This window comes from Lithobates pipiens, unplaced genomic scaffold (genome assembly GCF_037356315.1).
Source record: "Lithobates pipiens isolate NorthernLeopardFrog02 unplaced genomic scaffold, aLitPip1_a1.2 Scaffold_13, whole genome shotgun sequence".
Classification (NCBI taxonomy): Eukaryota; Metazoa; Chordata; class Amphibia; order Anura; family Ranidae; genus Lithobates; species Lithobates pipiens.
Genome location: NW_027507718.1, coordinates 348,109,833 through 348,134,588, shown reverse-complemented (window position 1 = coordinate 348,134,588; position 24,756 = coordinate 348,109,833). Strand labels below are relative to the sequence as shown.

The following is a 24,756-nucleotide window of genomic DNA, read 5'->3' as shown; positions in this document are numbered from 1 at the left end:
TTGTGTGAAGGAAATTACAATGGAAAATGTCCGATGGAACCTACACACGGTTGGAATTTCCAACAAAAAGCTCCCATCGGACATATTCTGTCGGAAAATCCGACCGTGTGTACGGGACATTACAATCACTTTAACCTCCCTAGCGGTACGATTATTTCGGATTTTAGGTGCTAAAAGCGGTACCATTATTTTGCATGAAAATTTGGCGTTTTATATTGTAGTCCTGCAATTCTTAGGAATAACTCACTTAAATCTGTCCAAACCAGAGTCTAGCAGACATCCCGGGTATGATAAAGTTTGAAAAATGAAATCATAAATTATAATATAATAAATAATTATAAATAATTGTACCAAATAATAATATAACAATAATAAAAATTATTCAATAATGTAATCACATCAAAAACACTGAAATTTGCTCAGTTGCAGAATTGTCACTGTCATTACTCTTCAGTATTTGATGACGGATCTCCCCACAAATCGCTATCCCTCAATTCTGCGAGTGATTCCAATTTATTATCGCTGTTTTCTAGCTGGTCTAAAACCATTTTTGATGTAAAGGGACAGTTTTGGTTGCTATGGACAATCTCCAGTTTCCAGGCATAAAGAACAGTTTTTATTATATAAAACTGCATGCAGGACACTGGGCAGACCACTAGGGACAACGGGGATGTGAAATATTTACATACAGCAATGTAATCTGTAAGATTACATTATGCTGTATGTTTACTGTTTGTTTCACTTTTTGAATTTAGCGCCGATCTCCTTCCCCGTGCGTCGCAACGCTCGCAGGGCACGGAGATCGGCGATGTAATGCATCGAGCGAGACACGGCTCGCTTGTACAGCGGGGAGACAACGCTGGATCCGAGGGAGAAGGTAAGTAAACCTCCTCCTGGATCCAGCGATGCAGTCCCAAGTCTGGCTCGGGGATACCGCTTTTGGTATGAAAATTCCACCCCGAGCCAGACTCGGGAATACCGTCAGGGGGGTTAAGGAATCCACCAACATTCAAGATTGGATATACACATAATGAAAGATAGTATCTGCACGGTCTATGGTCTTTCTGATCCCTGTCACAATACAAATTGTATATATGAGCACATATCTTAATGGGCGTGTAATTGAAGTACACAACATCTAGTAGCTGGACACATTTCATGGCTTTAAGTTGCTCCTGAAGCCACTACAAAGTATTGACTCAGGTGGGTGTATAGAAATGCACGCCATACTTTTCAGATATATATTTGTAAAACATTTTGAAAAAAAAAACATTTATAATTTTCCTTCCACTTCACAATTGTGTGCCACTTTTTGTTGGTCTATCACATAAAATCCCAATAAAATACATTTATGTTTTTGGTTGGAAAATGTCAAAGGGTATGAATACTTTTTCAAGGCACTGGAACCCCAAAAGTGATTAAATTAAATTGGAAAATAACAAAGCAAGGCATGTTTAAAACAAATGTATTACATATGAAACACGAGAACAATTTTGGAAATTAGATTTTTGTGTCTAATTTAGCAACTTATTCATACATTTGCTCTTTTTATACTAAAAACCTAAATTCAAAGGCAAGCAACCAAGATTATTGCACACAATACTGGCATCTCTGTCCGTGTCATTATTTGGCTTATCTGTGACTTAAATATTCATATAGTCATTTTCTATTTATAAAAATCCCTGTGTACTGAGGTTTTCCAAGCTTTTACAATTCAACCACAGTGCCTAATTGAATGTCTTTTTGGCATTATGCAATATGCCATATAAGGGGCTGATTACGTTTGAATGTTCTGCAATGCAAAATCTGATTTAAAGAAAACACAAATTGAATTGGTGTGCTTGGTATCTTGGTGACACATTTGCTGAACCATAAAAGCCTTCTTTGGGTTTAGGTGATGGACGACTCCTACTAAACCCTATTGAACAATGTAGATTTATAACTGTAACGTAGTCAGACTGCATATAAAAAAAAAAGTCTCTTTTTATTAGATAAGTACTGCAGCAAGGATTAGAATACACAACACATACGAGAGTCGAAAAACTGTTCTTACATACAAGCTCACTAGTATTTAGCAAGGGGAACTGGGTTACTGCTTGCATGTGAAAGCAGCAGTCTGACTTTCCTAGTGCTGCCAGCAGGGTTCTCTAACTTAGCAGAGGTAAAGTAAAAAAGGTGGCATATTTATTATTTTATATGTAGCCTGATTGAAATACCATAATGAATTAAGAAGGTTCAGCTGGCTTTAACTTCAAGGAAGCCTTTCCTCGGAAACACAGTGGGCTGCCATTGCTGAACCCTTTCTGGCGATCACTGATTATCTGAGGTGTGTTTAGCCTATGGGCAGAAAAATGTTTGAATCACTGACCTTGAAGAAATATGAACACCAGGAAAGTCAGAGTAAAGTCAGTTGTCTTTATTTGCATACTCATTTGAGGTAAGTGACACCAAGGACTTGATTTTCAAAAGGAGCTTAGACTCTTAACCCACTAAATAGTTGTTATGTTCACTTTCAATAACCAATCATGTGCAGATGAAATAAATAAACAGGAATTATCTTTACACATGACTGGATAATTTAAGTAAATCTTCACTAAATGTACTAAAGATTCTACACAATGAAGCAACTTTTGCAAAATGAGTTATAGCAATGGCAGCCTCCAGAAAAGGTTCCCTTTAACACCTGTTCTTATCTGGCTTAGTTGAAAGATCTTCGTCTTTATATTTAAAGTGGAAGTAAACTCCCCTATCGTTTTCAGCCAAGAAGGCTGCCATCTTTGCCTCTGTTTAATCTTCAACTGCTATGGTGCTGCACATGTGATTCGTTATGACACCAGCCATTGGATAGTTTGATAGTTTGGCTGAGAGCACAGCCAATGTGCAGTTAGCATTCCCGGCATGCCTTTTTTTTTAAACTGTTTAAATCGATGGGTTTACTTCCACTTTAACCAGTTCCCGATTGCCGTATAGTGAAATGACAGCTGGGCGTTGCCACTGTAGTTCTGGGAGGATGTCATATGTCATCCTCCCTCAGTGACACAGCGCATCACCGATTGGGGTAAAGAGCCAATGACAACAGCTCTTTACCACATTATCGGCTGTGTCCATTTACAGCTGATCATGATGTAAACACACTTGCCGGTTATTGGCATTCCTTTCCTCACACTGTCACATCACGAGCAGAGGAGAGAGCCAGTAACTGGCTAGTGTGAAAGGGGACAGCTGCACTGATGAACATGGTACTGATTATCAGTGTCCTGTTTATCAGTGTAGCCCCAACAGTGTCCATCAGTGCTGCCTATCAGTGACAACCAGTGCTGCCAATCAGTGCCCATTAGTGCTAACTATCAGTGCTGCCTCATCAGTGCCCATCAGTGCAGCCTATTAGAGCCATCTATCAAATCCACCTCATCAGTCCTGCCTCATCAGTGCCCAACAGTACAGCATCATCAGTGAACATCAGGAGAAAACCTAGCTATATTTGTGTGAAAAAAAATAATAATTTCATATGAGTTCATTGTTGCATGACCATGCAATTGTCATTCAAGGTGTGACATCAAATTGGCCTGGGCAGGAAGGGGTTATAAGTGCCCAGTACGCAAGTAGTTAAATAATATTATAAGGGTATATGCAGGGCTGTGTTGCCTCAGGTGGCACTTATGAAGGCATGTTGGGGAATGGCACTGAGGCTGAAGTGTCCATACTGGCAAAAATGTCCGCATCTGCCAAAGGTACAGTATATAAAAAGTAAAAGTATAATATTTAAAATAATACTGGTATATACTAGAAATTATATTTTCAAACAGGTAGCTAACTTGGGTGTTATTATACAAAAGCGTGGAGGTCATTCGTTTGAATCATTTCAATAATTCTGCAACTATATTGAGTTTTTTCTTTTTTTTCTTTAACTCTAACCAATAGTAGAGAAGGATTGGACCTGTCAAGTATTTGTCCTGGTGACCATTGCCATAAGACAGCAAATGGTGGGAAATCCAAAAATGTTCAGTTGTCAACAGGATGAATATTGCAATGTAGACACCTGTTTTGATGACAACGGTATAGGAGGAAAATTCCCCTCACTTTTAGTGGTTTTCACTCACTTCCTCTTAGCACTAAAAGTAAAAAGAAACCCTTATAATGAGACAAAGACAACAAAAAATATTTTAGCTAAACATAGACTTTAATATTGCATAAAAAAGTAAAACCGGATACAGATTTGGTGCAAAAAATGTACTTTATTTAGTGAACTGTTACATGTCTAAGTGCTCATTTGTGGTGACAGTATCACTACACAGTAATGGTTTCCACAGTTGGTAAACCTAACATTTCATAATACAGTAGGGACATTACCCTCCACCTTGCTGCTGGCTAAGTAAAGCTCATATTAAAAAGTGCCAAAATAATTACCAACAACCAGAGTGGATGAAAGACAGTCAGCTACTTTCTTGCCCCCTGCTCCTTATAGCCACAGCTTAGGTAATGATTTGTAGGACACAGAAGGATGGGTTGGCTGCCTCTTTAGTGCCACTTTAAAATGTGTCTTTAGAGACACCACATAACTAAGAAGCTTGGAATGAGCTGAAAGAGTTGTGATAATACTGTAGATATTGTTTTATATCTAACGAATTATATTATATATTCAAACAATAATATATCTACATGGACTCCAACCTGAACACAAGACTGACTATGCATCAGCTCTGCTTCAACAGTGTTATTAAATTGTAAATCTATTATTAATGTTAGTACTTTGTATTTATTCGTAACAATAGACATTTTGGTGAATTACAATTTACAAAATATTTACATAAAATGTACAGGGATGATGTAGTAGAATGTATCACTAGTGTTTTACAGTAGCTAGACAGTTATTACTGTACATATATCTAATATAAAGTTACAGATACATATTAAGAAACACTTTATTTGCACAAAAAGTTAACTAAACAATCTTGGAAAATTAGCACAATATAGTCAAATGTGAAGGTTTTATCTGATTTACATGTTTATCTGAAATATGATATACTATTATATGACACATACATAAAAATACCACTTTCCTGTTAATTAATATTTACAAGCCTTTGCTTATGTGTGTCAAAATCCATGTTTAGTATTTAGTGACATATTACTACAGTCTGACTAGGGTGCCTTGTTAAGAGAACTCCTAGCAAAATACAACATTCAGTACATAAAGTGAGAATCTTATAATTTCAGATTATATAAATTTACTGCTGATTTTACTCTTTTTGTTTTCCTTTAAGTAAAATAAGTATCGAATATTCTATATTGCTGTCATATATCTATATATATATAAAGCTATAATAATATAAAGAACTCCAACATCATTAGACATATAAAAATAACTAATGTGTAATTATGTGTATTTAACATATATGTAATGGATATTATTAAACAAATCATTCTGATGCTAAAGGGCATTCACAATACCAAAGATCTTTGGTAACCTGGTTGATGCCTGATTGGCTAAACCACAATGAGAAAGGGCTACATACAGGTCTTAAAGTAGACCTTCATCATAAAACGAATCTCCTCTCGGTAAATTCGATATTTTCTATCTATTTATTTTTTAACATTTATTGTGCTGCACTTCCGCCATTCACAACTAGAACATCTGGGCCCCACCCCACAGATCTGCCACAGGACTTGTATTCCCCCCCCCCCCAGTTTAAATCAGCTGAGCATAATCCAGATGCATCAAAACAAAAGGTGTGCAAAGTCTTACAGTATATTCTCTTTGGAGAGCAACCACAACTTGCATGCTGCAGAGAAGGATGCTTGCTTTCTGCATCAAAGCATTGGTCTCTCTGTAGAGGTCCAACCCAACCACTGCTGTTTCAAACCTATAGCTCTGCAATCTGAAAAACTCATGCTCCTTGCTGATTGGAGAGCTCTAGCTTTGACTCTGCAGGGGAATGTCAGACCTCTGCAGAGACCAGGGATGGACTGACCATTTGGCCACTGGGGCACTGCCCGAGGGCCCCGGGCTACTAGGAGGCCCCATCAGGGTTGCCTCAGTAAAACCAGGGACAGTATGTAAAAATCTGTGTTTTTTTTTACATCTGTCTCTGAAATGTCCCTTACCGACATCCTTTTGGTCTAAAAATCCTTATAGCTGCCCCACCTCTCCAGTACCTTCTCAGCCAATAGAAACATGTCTGTGTATACATGTATGTGTATACTGTGTAATTGTATACTGTGTGTGTATATACTGTGTGCCCCCATAATCTCTGATTGCCTGGGGGCCCCATAATCTCCCCATGAGTTGTCAGTCCACCCCTGGCAGAGACACCACTGCTTCCACACAGAGAGTAAGTTTCCTAATCTGTACAGCATGCTGGAAGGGGACAGGTAATGGCTGCTTTCTATGAAGGTGAACTGTAATACTTAACACAGCATTTATTTGTGATGAACCTAGAATGTATTTAGCTAAATAAACTAACAGTTTAGTTGAGATTTAACTTCAACCATAACACATATCATATACTGTATGTCTATTTATTACTATATTAAATAGAGGCTGCTAATTATTAGTTAACAGTACTTAAACGTTGCTTAGTGAAACATTATACACATTTTTACAGGCTTTATAATTACTTAGCATACAAATAATATGTTGCCTCCAGGGCAAAGAACATCATACATTAACAAAATATTCACAGTAAACACAACTACAAATCAATATATATAGCAAAAAAAAAATCAAAATCGGTTCCCAGGTGGGTCGGTATAGCTGAAAAAAAATTGTGGTCAGGCAGAACAGTTGTCCTCTGTGTACAATACTTGGTCGTTTTCCTGGACTCTTACTTCTTCAAAATTGGAATAGTTATTCCTAGAAAAATGGTTGAGCAATAAACATAATCAATAAAAGTGATAGAAACACATTTTTGTTCTGCTTTGAAGTACAATCTTTTATTGTTTTAAACAATCTATAACTAGATAGCAACTAACTAAACTAAACCCTAGTAACTGGTATGGGGGTTGATTTACTAAAGACAAAAAGACTGTTCACTTTGAAAGAGGAGTTGCACTTTTCAAGTAAATAAGTGAATTGAAGCTTTGCTGACTGCCAACATCCAATTATGTGCAAAAAATGCTTTTTTTATTATTTTTATTTTGCTTGTACGAGATTGGTTATTCTTTGCAAAGAAGTGAAATTTCACTGCATTTACTGAGCTCTAAGGCTACTTTCACACTGAGGCAGTTTTCAGGCATTTTAGTGCTAGCACCTGTAAAGAGCCTGAAGACTGCCTCTCATGCCTCCCCAGTGTAAAACCAAATGCTATCACACTGGGGCGGTGTGCTTGTGAGATGGGAAAAAAGTCCTGCAAGCAGTATCTTTGGGGTGGTGTAGGAGCGTTGTATACATCGCTCCTATACAGCCCCTACCCATTGGAATAATTGGGCAGCGCTTCTGAAGCACCACAACACCACCGCTTTTAACTCCTTCGGCTGCTAGCGGGCGTTAAAAGAGTCCCGCTAGCGGTTGAAAAGTGCAGCTTAAACAGCGGTAAAGCGCCGCTAAAACTACCAGAGCTTTACTGCTAACGGACCCACTTCTCCAGTGTGAAAGCAGCCTAAGGAAGTTTACCTTGCAAAATGTAACTTCCCTTGCGAAGTGAACAGCCTTTTTGTCTTTAGTAAATCAACTCTATGGATTATAGCACTCTAAACATTACTGCAAAATAATAAAGTCTAACTTTTGGCATTTAGAGCCTCTCAGGTTTTTATGTCACTATTTGGTATATTTCCCATCATGCCATGTGTGGACAGGAAGTGGATGGAAAGGAATGTGAAATCTCTCCAATAGGAACATAAACAAAAATGCATTTTGTTTGGAAGGATTAGTAGTACTACATTTTTTTTAATTGCTTTATTATTTATTTATGTATTATTTAATAAAATATACTTTTATAGCACCATCAATTTACACAACTCTTTACACTTGTTTTGTACATTCACATCAGTCCCTGCCCTCAAGGAGCTTACAATCTAAGGTCCCTAACTTATATACATACACATACTAGGGCCAATGTAAACAGGAGCCAATTAACCTACCAGCATGTCTTTGAAGTGTGGGAGGAAATCAGAATATGTGTTTACTTAACCACTTGCCGACTGGCTCACGCCAATATACGTCGGCAGAATGGCTCTGCTGGGCAAAACCCTGTATGGGTAAGTTATTCCTTTAAGAGCCGCTAGGGGGCACGTGCGCACTCTGCTGCACGGTGGGGAACCCAGTGCATGTGAAGGGCGTGATCACGGGCACAAGAGCCAGCACAAGGATTTGTGTGTGTAAACACACAAATCCCTGTTCTGTTAGGGGGAGAGGAGACATATTGTGTGTTCTTAGTAAGTAGGAACAACAATATGTCTCCTTCCTCTAGTCAGTCCTATCTCCATACAGTTGGAAACACTAACTAGGGAGAACATTTAACCCCTTAATTGCTCCCTAGTGTTAACCCCTTCCCTACCAGTGACATTTACACAGTAATCAGTGCATTTTTATAGCACTGATCGCTGCATAAATGTCAATGGTCCCAAAAATGTGTGTCCGATCTGTCCGCCACAATGTCGCAGTATGGCTAAAAATGCCATAAATCTTTCCAATAGTTTGTAGACGCTATAACTTTTGCTCAAGCCAATCAATATGCGCTTATTGCGTTTTTTTACCAAAAATATGTAGAAGAATATATATTGGCCTAAAGTGATGAAGAAATTAGTTTTTTAAAAACATTTTTGGGATATGGAAAAAAGTATAAAATATTGTTTTTTTTTCAAAATGTACGCTCTTTTTTTGTTTATTTGCGTAAAAAATAAAAAACGCAGAGGTGATCAAATACCACCAAAAGAGTGAAAAAAAACTTGGTAAGTACACCGCAAATGACAATTGCAAAAAGTAAAAGTTGAAAAGTGATAGTACAGCGCTAATAACTATCTGAAAATATAAATGGGTGATCTGAAGTGCACAGATAACCTGATACACATCTAAATGTATCAAACTTAGAATAATTGTGAAGATATCAAACTAACAATATACATGTGCAGTATTGAAATAATGATATCAGGTGATAAAATCAATATATACCATACATATAAATGCAATGATATCAGGTGATTAAACCAATGTATGCCATACATATAAAATGCAATGATATCAGGTGATTAAACCAATGTATACCATACACATAAATACAGTGAACAACTTTTTATAAACTTAAAAGCAATAATAAAAAAATGAATAAAGGAAAAAGTCCACTGAGTGAGAAAGAGTTTTTGATGAAATGGAAATGTCCAAAACGTATGTATCTTGACACCCCAAATGGTCATTTTCAAGCCACCGCTAAACGTGCATGAAAAGGGGAGATGGAGCACCGCCACCAATAACACTGAGCCTTACCGGAAAGTATTGATTCAGTAGAAAATACGCCCCATGAATCAAACAGTCTTGTCGGCGATTCTTCACCAAAAATAGTAGAGCCCGGATGAATATAGAAGTTAATACAATTGGATAAAACAATCTTCTTACAAGGACCACCGGTTAACAAGAAAGGAAGCTCCAAGATATATAAAATGTCATGTGGATTCAAACATATAGGGCATTTTGGAAGCGGTAAAACAAGCGTTTGTTAATCGATAAAATGACACAATGGGAACAGCAGGCTCGCCCGTGACCCATTTCATGCACGAAGATATCGTCTGGGTTGTCGTCCTGCCTGCCCCACTGCGCGTATATATATATATATATATATATATATATATATATATATATATATATATATATATATATATATATATATACAATATATATTATATATATATATATATATATATATATATATATATATATATATATATATATAACATTTTCCATAAATTTAGGAGACAAACCTGTGCGTGCTTGTCCTAATTGATCCTGTATGTCCACTGTGGACAAAGATGGTGGCATGGCTTGAGTTTCAAGCCTCATTGTGGTATCATCACAACGTATGAAAACAGGAAAACGAAATGACACGTGCCACTCAGAGCTTCGCTCTGGAGGGCTAAGAATAGAGTGTGTCAAAGATGGCAACATTGCTTGAGTTTCAAGCCTCACTGTGGTATCATCACAACATATGGAATCAGGAAAAAGGAAATGACACGTGCCATTCCAAGCCTCGCTCTGGAGGGCTAAGGATGGAGTGTATCAATTGACTGGAAACAAAAAATGTCCGGGAACATGGAATTACGTATTAGAACTAAGTAAGATAGGTCTGAATAGACACACCAGAAAGACCGGGACTAAAAAAATAAATAAATTATATATGAATTTAAAAAGTCATGAATGGCATATTAAAACAAATAGGAAGTACGCAGTGGAACGCACATCAAGGCGAAAGCCAAGCCTCGCTATAAATAGCTGGGGATAGGCGGGCGCAAAAAAATGGAAGTGGTATCTGGAACACAGGACAACAAACACCAAGCCTCATTTTGATTGATCGAGGCTTGTATAGACCTAATTGTTAGATTACAAAATAAACTGCTGTCCAGTGAGAAATAAACTTAAAAAAAAAAAGAAAAAAGGAAAATAAATTAGAGAACAAGAAACGTGATATGTCATAATACTGGAGTGGTATTATCACATGGGCAAGCAACTCATATATATAAAATGTATATGTCCTCAATAGTGATGGTTGGTTTGATTGTTGATTGATATACATGTAATCATTACAACAAATTTAATGAAAATCAGACTAAATATCTGAATATATCCTGTTTCCATATGTTGTGATGATACCACAGTGAGGCTTAAAACTCAAGCCATGCCACCATCTTTGTCCACAGTGGACATACAGGATCAATTAGGACAAGCACGCACAGGTTTGTCTCCTAAATTTTTGGCATATTTTATATATATAAATGCAGTGGGACAGGCAGGTCGACACCCCAGATGATATCTTTGTGGATGAAACACGGTGGGTCGAGCCTGATATTCCCAATGCGTGATTTTATCGATTAACAAGCCCTTGTTTTACCTCTTCCAAAATGCCCTATATGTTTGTATCCACATGACGTTTTATATATCTTGTAGATTCCTTTCTTGTTGACCGGTGGTCCTAGCGAGAAGATTATTTTATCCATTTGTTTCAACGACTATATCCATCCGGCTCTACTATTTTTGGTGAAGAATCACAGAAAAGTCTGTTTGATTCATGGGGCCTATGTCCTACTAAAGCAATACTTTCTGGTAAGCCTCATGCCGCGTACACACGATCAGACTATCCGGCGGACTTAGTCTAGCGGACAAACTGCCGGACTGTCTGCCGGACTGTCCGAACGAGCGGACCTGCGCACACACGGGACTTTTTCAGCAGACTAGTCTCAACCGACTATCCGCCGTATAGTCCGCCGGACTATGCGCCGTACTTTTGAAATGAACGGACTTGCCTACACACACGGAGGAAAGTCCGCTCATTTTGAGCACGGCTCCAGGTAGCCGGGACCAGCAAAGGAAGCGTCGCTGGCCCCGCCACCTGGTATGGACTTAAAGGGGAATCTCTACGCCGAAAAAACGGCGTGGGGGTTCCCCCCAGAGTCCATATCAGACCCTTAGCACGCTACCCGGCCGGCCAGGAAAGGGGGTGGGATGAGCAAGCGCCTTGTCCCCATGTTGATGAGGACAACAGCCAGGGTTGTCGGGGTCATGCGGGCGGGGGGCTTATCGGAATCCGGGAGCCCCCTTTAATAAGGGGGCCCCCGGATACCGGCCCCCTACCCTATGTGAATGAGTATGGGGTACAATGTGCCCCAACCCATTCACCTGTGAAAAAAATGTAAAAATCCCACAACACACAAGGGTTAAAATAGTTTATTGCACAGCTCCGGGGGTCTTCTCGCCGGACTCCTATGCTATCTTCTGCTAGCTCTTTTACTAGCGGAGGAGCCCGGATTTCTTCTTTGCCATTGCCGCCCTCTCCTTCCGACTTCAGGGGTCTTGTCCCCCTCTTCGGGGCTCTTGTCCCCCTCTTCGGTTCTTCTTGCCGGGCCACCGCGCCTTCTTCTAGCTCTTTTACAAGCGGTGGCACGGTCTTCTGTCGCCGCTTTGTCGCCGCCTTCTGTTCTTCTATTCTTTTCTTCTTCTCCTCTACTTCTCTTCTTGAGCTGTTGCCTCGCCGCTGTCTCTGGCCACAATGACAGGCACGCGGCGTGCGGCAACTTATATAGGGACATCGCCGGATGATGTCCCCGCCCATTATGATGTCACAGTCCCAGAGGATGCTGGGGCTGTGACATCATAATGGGCGGGGACATCATCTGGCCTGGTACGGCTCAGGAGGGGTGGGAGCTTGCTCGTCCCCACCCCCTTTCCTGGCCGGCCGGGTAGCGTGCTCGGATAAGGGTCTGATATGGACTCTGGGGGGGACCCCCACGCCGTTTTTTCAGTGTAGGGATTCCCCATTAAGTCCATACCAGGTGCCGGGGCCAGCGACGCCTCCTTCGCTGGTCCCGGTAACCTGGAGCTGCGTTCAAAATTCTCCGGGCAGGAAAAGTCCATTCATTTCAAAAGTACGGCGGACTAGCACACACACGGCCGTATTGTCCGCCGAAATGCGAATCCAGCGGATAGATTGATGTGCAAAACTACAATCTTAGTCCGCCGGACTTTTGGCGGATTGTCCGGCGGACTTTTCCACCGGATTGTTTGATCGTGTGTACGCGGGTTCAGTGTTATTGGTGACGGTGCTCCATCTCCCCTTTTCATGCACGTTTAGCTGTGGCTTGAAAATTACTATTTGGGGTGTCAATATACATAAGTTTTGGACATTTCCATTTCATCAAACAATCTTTCTCACTCAGTTGACTTTTTCCTTTATTCATTTTTTTTATTATTGCTTTTGAGTTTATAATAAGTTGTTCACTGTATTTATGTGTATGGCATACATTTGTTTAATCACCTGATATCATTGTATTTTATATTTATGGTATACATTGGTTTAATTACCTTATAACATTGCATTTATATGTATGGTACAGTGGTGTGAAAAAGTGTTTGCCCCCTTCCTCATTTCCTGTTCCTTTGCATGTTTGTCACACTTAAGTGTTTCGGAACATCAAACCAATTTAAACAATAGTCAAGGAAAACATAAGTAAACACAAAATGCAATTTGTAAATTAAGGTGTTTATTATTAAAGGTGAAAAAAAATCCAAACCATCATGGCCCTGTGTGAAAAAGTGATTGCCCCCCTTGTTAAAACATACTATAACTGTGGTTGTCCACACCTGAGTTCAATTTCTCTAGCCACACCCAGGCCTGATTATTGCCACACCTGTTCACAATCAAGGCATCACTTAAATAGGAGCTGCTTGACACAGTAAGGTCCACCAGAAGATCCTTAAAAGCTACACATCATGCCGAGACCCAAAGAAATTCAGGAACAATTGAGAAAGAAAGTAATTGAGATCTATCAGTCTGGAAAGGGTTATAAAGCCATTTCCAAAGCTTTGGGAATCCAGCGAACCACAGTGAGAGCCATTATCCACAAATGGCGAAGACATGGAACAGTGGTGAACCTTCCCAGGAGTGGCCGGCCGCCCAAAATTACCCCAAGAGCGCAGCGACGACTCATCCAAGAGGTCACAAAAGACCCCACAACAACGTCCAAGGAACTGCAGGCCTCACTTGCCTCACTTGCCTCAGTTAAGGTCAGCGTTCATGCCTCCACCATCAGGAAAAGACTGGGCAAAATTGGCCTGCATGGCAGAGTTCCAAGGAGAAAACCATTGCTGAGCAAAAAGAACATCAAAGCTCGTGTCAATTTCTCCACAACACATCTTGATGATCCCCAAGACTTTTGGGACAACATTCTGTGGACCGATGAGACAAAAGTGGAACTCTTTGGAAGGTGTGTGTCCAAGTATATCTGGCGTAGAAGGAACACTGCATTTCATAAAAAGAACATTATACCAACAGTAAAATATGGTGGTGGTAGTGTGATGGTCTGGGGCTGTTTTGCTGCTTCAGGACCTGGAAGACTTGCCGTGATAAAAGGAACTATGAATTCTGCTGTCTACCAAGAGATCCTGAAGGAGAATGTCCGACCATCTGTTCGTGTACTCAAGCTGAAACGAACTTGGGTTCTGCAGCAGGACAATGATCCTAAACACACCAGCAAGTCCACCACCGAATGGCTGAAGAAAAACAAAATGAAGACTTTGGAGTGGCCTAGCCAAAGTCCTGACCTGAATCCTATTGAGATGTTGTGGTATGACCTTAAAAAGGCCGTTCATGCTCGAAAACCCTCTAATGTAACTGAATTAGGACAATTCTGCAAGGATGAGTGGGCCAAAATTCCTCCAGGACGCTGTAAAAGCCTCATTGCACGTTATTGCAAACGCTTGGTTGCAGTTGTTGCTGCTAAGGGTGGCCCAACCAGTTATTAGGTTTAGGGGGCAATCACTTTTTCACACAGGGCCATGATGGTTTGGATTTTTTTTCACCTTTAATAATAAACACCTTCATTTACAAATTGCATTTTGTGTTTACTTGTGTTGTCCTTGACTATTGTTTAAATTGGTTTGATGTTCCGAAACACTTAAGTGTGACAAACATGCAAAGGAACAGGAAATGAGGAAGGGGGCAAACACTTTTTCACACCACTGTATATATTGGTTTCATCACCTGATATCATTATTTCAATACTGCACATGTATATTGTTAGTTTGATATCTTCACAATTATTCTAAGTTTGATACATTTAGATGTGTATCAGGTTATCTATACACTTCAGATCACCCATTTGTATTTTCAGATTGTTATTAGCGCTGCACCATCACTTTTCCACAAATACTACCAAAAGAAAGCTCTATTTGTGGGAAAAAAAGAGTAGAGTCTAGTGAAAGAAATCTTGAGTTTTACATATATCATATTTATCGGCGTATAACACGCACTTTTTTCCCCTTAATATCAGGGGAAAATCGTGCATGTTATGCGCCGATCCCCCACTGATTGTGAGTTCTCTGCGGCTTTTGGCCATTCTTGGCGGCTTTCGGCTATTTTCGGCCAAACTCTGCGGCTTTTGGCGGTTTTCGGAAAGCCGAAAGCCGCCGAGAACGGCCGAGTGTGGCCGAAAATAGCCGAGAGCGGCCGAAAATAGCCAAAAATAGCCGAGAACGGCCAAGAGCTACCGAGTGCTGCCGAGATACACAGAAAATCCACTCTGTATCTCGGAGGCGCCATTTTTAAATGGCAAGCCTGCAAAAGACACTGACAAGGCTGAAAATGACTGACAAGGCTGCAATGCAAGGCTGCAAATGACACTGACAAGGCTGCATTGATTGGTATTTAAATGTAAGTTTTTTCCTTAAAAAACTTGGGGTGCATGTTATACACCGACAAATATGGTCATTTTAAGAAAAATATAAGATATTTATAAATCTCCATATAATAAAAAGATCTACAGTACATCTTTTTGGCTGTCAATATAAACACTGCTTGCATGTGTGATGCTGAAAAAGAGCACATCTGAATATTTAAACATACTGTATGAATCACAGACAATGATTTACAACCCCAAATTATATCAAACCTGAAATATGTGAAATGTTTAGAAAAGCAATGTCTTACACCCATATTAGTCATACCTCTACATCTGTGATCTTCCTGGATAAAAACCAGACTTGCATTGGGTCTGTTTTGCCCTTCATGCTAACTGGACCTCTGTACTGTAAGTTGAATTGAGGATCAGCATTTTCAGGACTCATAAGACACCTGTACAATAAAGATAAAAAATATTTTTTTTATCAAAGTGAGTCTAAGAATAATCAGTAGGAGTTATGCGCCAAAAGCCTTATGTCCTGGAATTTACAGTTCCCCCTATACTAAATCCCTTATCCATAGCATGGCATGGACAAGTTCGGAATTTTGGAAGGTAACAAACATTGTAAAGCTTCCAACACCTGGAGAAATACCAAATAATATAAGAGGCTAGTATAGCACAACACCCGTATGTGTAAAAATAATCCAGTAACACAAGATCAGACTTTAAAGATACCAGCATACATAAGATAGTAAAATACCATTTGTATTCCAAAATATACATAATACATTTTCCATAAAAATATGTGAAAGAAAATCTTGTGATAAATCATGTATTATGCAAACATTACTAATACTCCCATTTACTCCACACACAAGCACCTTGATAATTCAAAAAATCAACAAAATAAACTTTTATTAAAAGCATGGCTGTGTCGTATATTGTTGTATATTCCATATTGTAACTCTGAGCATTTGGTAGGATGGTGATGACTTGTTTCTCAGATAGCCAGGTCTGCTATATCAGGAGAAAATGGGAGTAAATATTCAAAGATGCAGCTGTTTTAATTGCTTAAAATGTTTTTAGGTAAGCGCAAGGACAGCTAAGTACAAGGCCAACCACCAAGATTGCCATGCAGGGACATAACTACTTATACATTGCTCCTATGCAACTGGATATTACACACAGATTGCTATAAAATCGAAGAAGAATAGTGAAGGACTGTCATCTATATGCAATGAATACAAAACATTCTAAGATAAATCAGTCATAAATGTTTAATGCTTCTTTAAGCAACGCGATCTACAAATATATTGAAAAATATATCTGAAAAGCAATATCAACTTCAGGGCAAGAGTATACTAAATGTTCATTTTACACAACCCAGACAACAATTGTTTAAGCCCAAACATCAACATCAGAGCCCAAGAGTCTCATCTATCTTTATAGCATTGCAAAAGGAGTGGGGAGTGGTCCCGCAAATGCACAACTACTGGACAGAGGAAACTGCTTGACATCTCTCCTTGGCTTCAGGCATCCTGGTCTACAATAGCAGACCATCAGCTGTATCAGCCAATACAGTCATTTTCCTTTTCCTCTGGTTTATTTTTACTTGCTCTCTATCTCCTAAATATAATAGGACTTTGCAAAATGTTAAATGACCGATATGGTGAAAAATGTTGTATTCCGATATCTGTCAATAGTTAATACTATTAGTATTTAGTGTGTTATTTTCTTTTTAAATGGCACCCGTCACAACAGTGGTCCTTCAAAGCAGTGCTAGCACTTTGTTACTATCAACTCGCCTGGGCTATTTGGACTTAGTGTATATCATTCCATAGCTCACTGGTCTGTCAGTAAGCTCTTGCAATGGAATCTTCAAAACCTAAACATTTATGTATTAATGACTCAGAGTTTTTAAGGAGCACAGATCCTCACAACCCTGTATGTTTTAACTCATGCCTATGATATTTATTAGATCCCTAGGATTGGATTTTATTAACAAAAATCCCTTGGCACTGAAATCACCCACTAGACGCCAGCTTTTTATAAATGCACACGTAGACAAATAATTTTGAATTGTTCTATCCTGACTTAATTGCCCATAATATCTCAGTCATGCTTTGGAAAGTACAAACTTTATGTGACAAACCATTTAGGTTAATAAGCTGAGCAATTTCACTGGGCATACATTTATTACATGGAGAAATTTTGTGCTACTCTGTTGTCTTACCCTTGGATAATCTCTCTTATAAATGGCAGTAAATCATATTTGATGTGCCTGGTATCTAGTTACATGTGTCTCACTGTATTTTCCAGCTACAGCAGAAGCAATATAAATCTTTATCTATTGGAGATTACTGTGCTGAAATATTAGGCTTTTATAAAAAAAAAAAAAAAAAAAAACTTCTTGTATAGTCTCACTAAAAGATCTTCAGGCTTAAGAAGTATGAACGGCAAGGAAATGCAAAACAATGGTCATATTAAAAATAAATGATGTTTGCAATATGAGAGATTAAAGGCTGCGCAAAGAAATGTATGTTCTAACTGTATGTATGTTATGAATGAATGAATGTTCATGGTAACAAATCAGTGCTATCAGAGGCAAGGGTACTCTTGAATTCCATTACATTATCCACATCTTGGGTCCCAACATATGCTTTTAGAAAATACAGCAATGCTTATTTAGAATGCCTTCTTTAATGGAACCTGACCTAGCTATCATCTGTACTACTTTGGCAAATGCTTAAACAACATCATGGTATGGGCCATTTGGCAGCTTTTTTGATATATGAAACAATAATGCTATTCTAATAGTAAAATACAAATAAGTTTGGTAACAAACTAAAATATTTCAAAAAGGGCTTTCATCCATAGGGTTTGGTGAGAGTCTTGTCTCAGAGTGTATCTTCCCCTGGTTCTTTAGTTGCTAAGCTAACAGTGCAGAGTCCTTTTTCAGTTTCCACAATGACTGCAATCATGGAAGGAAGAACTAAACAACAGTAGATTGTGGGAATAATGTGTACAGAAGCTCTAGTTAATGTATTTCCATTTTGAAGTTATCAAATGTATGCATAGTAAACAAAAAGTATACAGGGGAGGTTTTTGTAGCTAGGACAAAAATCCCATCTGCACCTCACAAATCCATAAAAAAATCAAACAATTCCACATCAAGCCAATCAAAAAAGGAGGACACAGCCCTGTCACCAAAAGAAAAGTGGTACAAATTATAAAACTTCAGGGGTTCTCCAATAAAGGACAAAACAATGAAAAAAAACTTTCCACAATTACAAAAAAACTAAGAAAAAATGACCAGTTTTCAAAAACTTAATTTCAATTACTGTACTCTTCTACCCCGGCCCCCTGGTAAAAACCTTCAAAACCCATTAAAATATAAATTGCCATGTTCAATGGAAGGAACCAATAAAACAATAAAAGGTGCTATTGCTATGACAAAAACATGGCCAAAAAGGCTCCTAATGATCAATGAAATAAGTACACTATATCACCAGTTCAGAAAGTAAAACTTTATATTGAATATAAGCTGTGGTCAGACCATTATGGGCTTAAAAATCCCCAACGAAACAGTATCTAACTCCATGGAAACATGAAAAAACAAGCCATAGCATATAAACACTTATCATTAGTAGCTTTTTATTGAATGATAAAAATATAACGAAAGTGAGGTATACACTATAAGAAAATTGGGCAAACGTTTGTCTGATTTTTCTGGATGTCTCACAGCAAGTTGAAACCGAGGAAGGAAATAATGTACAAAAATTCTCATAGTACAAAGGCTTTTTTTTTGTTGTTTATGGTTTCTGATCATGTGCAGTCTTTTGTTTCTGTTTTTTCTTGTACGAAAACGGTACACATTAAATGAAAATTGTTCGTTCTGGTCCCATACGAAAAACATTTTGAAGTTTGTCCCTTCATAAATTTTCATTCGGAAGCTTAGAATTGGCTGTCGAAAGTTGTGTACACACTATCAAAATATCATATGATCGTTCCTCAGACAAAAACGCCCAATTTTCTTATAGTATGTACTGGGCTTTATGCTATTATCCCATTGAACTGTACATAAGAAATCGCATTAAGCTGACAAACTGCACCAAGGACTTCCATAAAGGTATGCAAAAAATAGCTCTTTTATTTATACATGGTTAAAGTGGTTGTTAACTCACTTCTACTAAATGCTGTCACCCTCTCTGTACCATTATAAGAAGTTTCCCTGTGCCTGTGTTCTGTAAAATATCTGTCCGATTGTACCTGTATGAGCTCCACTCCGGGCGCTCAGCTGATTCCTCTCCTCTCTTGTCTCTCCGGCTCACAGCTACAGTGGGTGGGGCCAAGCCCTCCCACTGACGTCAGTCGGAGAGGAGGTGGAGAGAGGGGAGAGAGAGAGAGAGATGCGCATCAGCTGAGCGGCAGTAGCTGAGCTCATACAGGTACAACCAGTCAAATTGTTTACAGAACACCTGCACAGGGAAACTTCTTATACACTGATACAGGCAGGGAGGGGAGGGATAGGAGGACACAGGAGACACAGACGAGATACAGACACAGGAGAGCTGAAGATAGCAGGCTGCGGCTGACAAAATCAAGCAAATGGACCATGATGTCAGGGCTCAGCAGCCATGATTATCGTGGTCTGTTTGCAGAGGGGAGGGTATAGCCAGGCAGGAGCAGCCAGGTTTTTTAGGGTATACAGGGGGCCAAATGACACAGCACAAGTGCTGTGCTGTATAAAATGCTTTAAGGGTACAGGATCATTTGTTTAACAAATGCTTTAAGCAATTGTTTAAAAAAAAGCTACATTATCCAGTAAATAGCAGCGATGTTTCAAGCTCTGTACAGCTTTTTTTCAAGAACGGAGTACCACTGGAAAATTGTATAAATGGAAACAAGCTAGAGTCCCCATTTAATGGCCATCCATTAGTGGGTCAGGGTCAGTTGACAGACAACTTTTCATAGGAATGAATGGGGTTTGTCTGTGCAAATGATGCAAAAGACTTCAGGATAGGCTGAGAGAGTTTGCCCATGGGCAACGCAGCGTGAATCTGCCAGTATAATACTTTAGTGGGGGGGGGGGGGGGGGCGGTATGGCAGAGTCATTAAAAGGATATCTGTACAAAAGTATTAAATATTTTTTTTATCAATTTAATAGTGGCATAGCTGTTCATCTTGAAAAAAGGCACACATCCATTAAGTTCAAAGAATAAACTGGTCTTACCGGTATGTGTATTCAGAAACATTGATCTTCCCTTTTTCCCCTGTTGTCTCTGTTCTGCTGGTCAAATTAACAGTATTTCCAAACAGGCAGTAGCGTGGCATTCTCTGACCGATAACCCCTGTCACCACCTCTCCAGTGTGTATACCAATTGTGATCTGGAAGGGAGAAAAGAATTGCAAAACAAGTTGTGTTTCATTTATTCCGAAAATAAAAAGGTACACAGAATGGATGGATTTAAATATGTATGTAAAATAAAACATCCACAAAAAGAAACATGGGTTAAATGCAGTATAGGTGCATCACATTGGTTTTAAAAAAATCCTCTACATGTTACTTAAGAAAATTCTTTGTAACAAAAATGTTTTTGGTTCACTCAGTTTTAAGGTGACAAGGTGCATTACACAAATTTAAAATACAAGCTTTGCGATGGCTGGCTTTTTATGGAATAGTAATCACCTGTACAGATTCTCCATCAACCTGAACCTGTCCAGCAATCTCCATCATATCCAAAGCAAGATGGCAGATAGAACGTGCATGATGAACACAAGGCTCTGGAAGACCACTGACAGTCATGTATTTGTCTCCAACTGTTTCCACCTGAAAGAAGATCAGGCTAGGTTAAATATCCATGTAATGAATGTACAGTCTGTACAGCTGTAGATAAAGGGCATTCTGCATCTTGTTTTTAGGTTTATTCAGAATTGTTTTCATATTTGGAAGTATTTTCTTTCACTTTGCTTCATGTAGAATCAAAATGTCATCTTAGCTATTATGTTAATTACCAATATCACTAAAAATGGTCAAAATCATAAACATTTTCAACAAACTTCATTTCTGCAAACCACATAAATGGTTAATATAAAAAGTAAAAAATACCATACATGTTATAACTTAATACAAAATGACTGAATATTCTTTCAACCTGTCTATTCATTCTTCTATTTGATCTCAAGAAAAAAAAAAAAAAAAAAGCAAGCAACATATACTAACTTACATGGATCTTTGTAGTGCAAATACTGTATCAAACGTATTGAAAAATATTTTTGATATTCTTTTAGTTGCCAAAGTTAAAAAAAGGAGCATTAGTAGGCATATTTTTTATTGTTCTCAATTATTTTCTCCTAGGTTAAACAGAAATGGTCAGACAAGTTAGGAGACTGTTTGATCACTTTAAATGTTTGTGGTAATTGCAAAATAAACCAATCTTTTTTAATATGATCTATTTAGAGCAGGGGTCTCAAATCGGCGGCCCTCCAGCTGTTGCAAAACTATAAGTCCCATGAGGCATTGCAAGGCTGACAGTTACAAGCAAGACTCCCACAGGCAGAGGCATGATGATAGTTTTTTCAACAGCTGTAGGGCCGCCAGTTTGAGACCCCTGTTTTAAAGCATGCAAAAAACACCAAAATGGGTGGGGGGGGGGGGGTGGTTTGTGTGCACTGTGAATGGCTGCATGATAAAGGAGCTCCAGGGCAGCGAGGGGGAAGAAAGCACCAAAGACCCAAATTAAACGACCAAACAACTACAGATCGCGGGACACACACCGCCCTACCTCCCCAGAATGATAAGGAAACACAAGGAGGAATGCCGACCACAAAAACTTAGTTCTTTCTTCAGCCCTCACATGGCACCAACTCCACGACCCCCCACCGCCATTGACAGAAGCTCCGGCCATTACACTGACCTCCCGGAGGAACGGACACCCACTGAGATGACTCCAGGGGCTTCATCGCCCTCCCCAGACTCCACTCCGGCAAGCCCTCCTTGTACCAGCCCTGCAAAAGCAAGAATGAGGCTAGACTGTGCCTCAACCAGCGGCCCGGTGAGCCGGGGGAAACCCCCTCCCTCCCACATAATGCTTTGTGCGCCTCCATAGCCTCCTTCCCCACCAGCAATAAATCTGTCATGGACACACTGCTCAAGGACATGTTCCTGCAGAAATCTTTACATGCTGACTTTACTAATCTCACCCCAAAATTCTCCACAGAGATCTCTTCACTAGGAGAGTGAGTAAACTCAGTGGAGCATGTGGTTACTGATATTACTACTACAGTTACATAGTACATAGTAGGTGAGGTTGAAAAAAGACACAAGTCCATCTAGTCCAACCTATGTGTGTGATTATATGTCAGTATTACATTGTATATCCCAGTATGTTGTGGTCGTTCAGGTGCTTATCTAATAGTTTCTTGAAACTATCAATGCTCCTCGCTGAGACCACCGCCTGTGGAAGGAAAATTCCACATCTGTGCCGCTCTTACGCTAAAGAACCCTCTACGTAGTTTAAAGTTATACCTCTTTTCTTCTAATTTTAATGAGTGGTCACGAGTCTTGTTAAACTCCCTTTTTTCGAAAAAGTTTTATCCCTACTGTGGGGTCACCAGTATGGTATTTGTATATTGAAATCATATCCCCTCTCAAGTGTCTCTTCTCCAGAGAGAATAAGTTCAGTACTCGCAACCTTTCCTCATAACTAATATCCTCCAGACCCTTTATTAGCTTAGTTGCCCTTCTTTGTACTCGCTCCATTTCCAGTACATCCTTCCTGAGGACTGGTGCCCAGAACTGGACAGCATATTCCAGGTGCGGCCGGACTAGAGTCTTGTAGAGCAGGAGAATTATTGTTTAATCTCTGGAGTTGATCCCCTTTTTAATGCATGCCAATATTCTGTTTGCTTTGTCAGCAGCAGCTTGCATCTACTAGGACCCCCAGGTCTTTTCCATCCTAGATTCCCCAGAGGTTCTCCCCCCAGTGTACAGATTGCATTCCTATTTTTGACACCCAAATGCATTATTTTACATTTTTCTACATTGAACCTCATTTGCCATGTAGTTGCCCACCCCATTAACAAATTAAAAAGGATTGGTCCCAGCACAGCACCCTGGGGGACCTCACTACCTACCCCTGATCATTCCGAGTACTCCCCATTTATCACCACCCTCTGAACTCACCCTTGTAGCCAGTTTTCAATCCATGTACTCACCTTATGGTCCATGCCAAGGGACCTTATTTTGTACATTAAACTGTGTCAAATGCTTTTGCAAAATCCAGATACACCATGTCTACGGACCTTCCTTTATCTAGCTGGCAACTCACTTCCTCATAGAAGGTTAGTAGATTGGTTTGGCAAGAACGATTCTTCATGAATCCATGCTGATTACTGCTAATGATACCATTCGCATTACTAAAATCTTGTATATAATCCCCTAGTTAATGATCTAGTTGATGTTAATGAAGATAGCATTGAGGAACGGCAATGGTTGCAGGCGAAAATAGTGGATTTGCAGGATCACTCCAGATGCAATAAACTTAAGTTAAGGGGGATTGTAAGCAGTGCGACCCTCAGACTTAACACAATATGCCACAAATTTGTTTTGCACCCTCCTTCCTGACCTCCAACCTATTGACCTATCCATTGACCGCATCCACCGTATCCCAAAGGCTTTGTTCCTTGTAAGATTCTAAGGAAGTCCAGATCATTACAATTACCAGACCCCTACTAATCCATACACATTTTTGCGGACCTTTCCAAGTTCACTATGGACCTTAGGCGCCAACTCAACACCATAACCAAGGCCCTAGGGAGTCATAACATTGGATACAAATGGGGCTACTCAACCAAACTGTCGACAAAAACGGAAGATCGGTCACTATCACCACGCTCGAATCTGGCCTTGTCCTACTCAAAGTGTAGAGTAGTAATAATCCCTGACCCCCAGCCTCCCTCAAGCTCCCGGAGAATTCAGGGCCCAGTCCCTCCCCTCTGGCACCAAGCAAACCGCAACTTCCAACCCAAATTCTAAGGGTCTCTCACAGCTTATAAGAGTAGCAACACCCCTCCCCCTCTTGATGCTCTGCCGCTGCAGTGCAAAACCTGCTTGAACTCTTCCCCCCCTTATCGTGTCATGCAGCACTATTCACATGACCTCAGCTGCTTAGTTTTTTTCCTGTTTATTTGTTTTGCATTTTGTTCACCTGCCTCCTCTCTTCCTAGTCTGTGCTTCATCTCTACTAAATGTGAGTATGTTTACCACGCAGCATACGCAAACCAAACAATGGGTATTGAGATAGAATCCATAAATCTCAAAGGCCTCAACTATCTGGCCAAGAGAGCCTCTCTCTGGCAAACTGTCCTGAAACTAGGATGCAACATAATCTGCGCCCAAGAGACACATTTAAAAAACTCTGCAACCCCCTTCTTTCA

At 39.6% G+C, this 24,756-nt stretch overlaps 1 protein-coding gene across 5 annotated transcripts in view; it reads right to left on the bottom strand.

Moving 5' to 3' along the window:
- Positions 1-4,215: 4,215 nt before the first annotated feature.
- The window catches only part of GUCY1B1 (guanylate cyclase 1 soluble subunit beta 1), a 101,371-nt gene continuing 80,830 nt past the window's right edge, over positions 4,216-24,756 (bottom strand). For all 5 annotated transcript variants that reach the window (XM_077477093.1, XM_077477097.1, XM_077477094.1 and 2 more), the window contains 4 exons: positions 21,008-21,148; positions 20,552-20,706; positions 15,644-15,770; positions 4,216-6,853 (listed from right to left, as the gene is read on the bottom strand). In XM_077477093.1, coding sequence (XP_077333219.1) covers positions 6,848-6,853; positions 15,644-15,770; positions 20,552-20,706; positions 21,008-21,148 — 429 coding nt within the window. In that variant the 3' untranslated portion in view covers positions 4,216-6,847. The remainder of the gene's footprint in view (positions 6,854-15,643; positions 15,771-20,551; positions 20,707-21,007; positions 21,149-24,756) is intronic.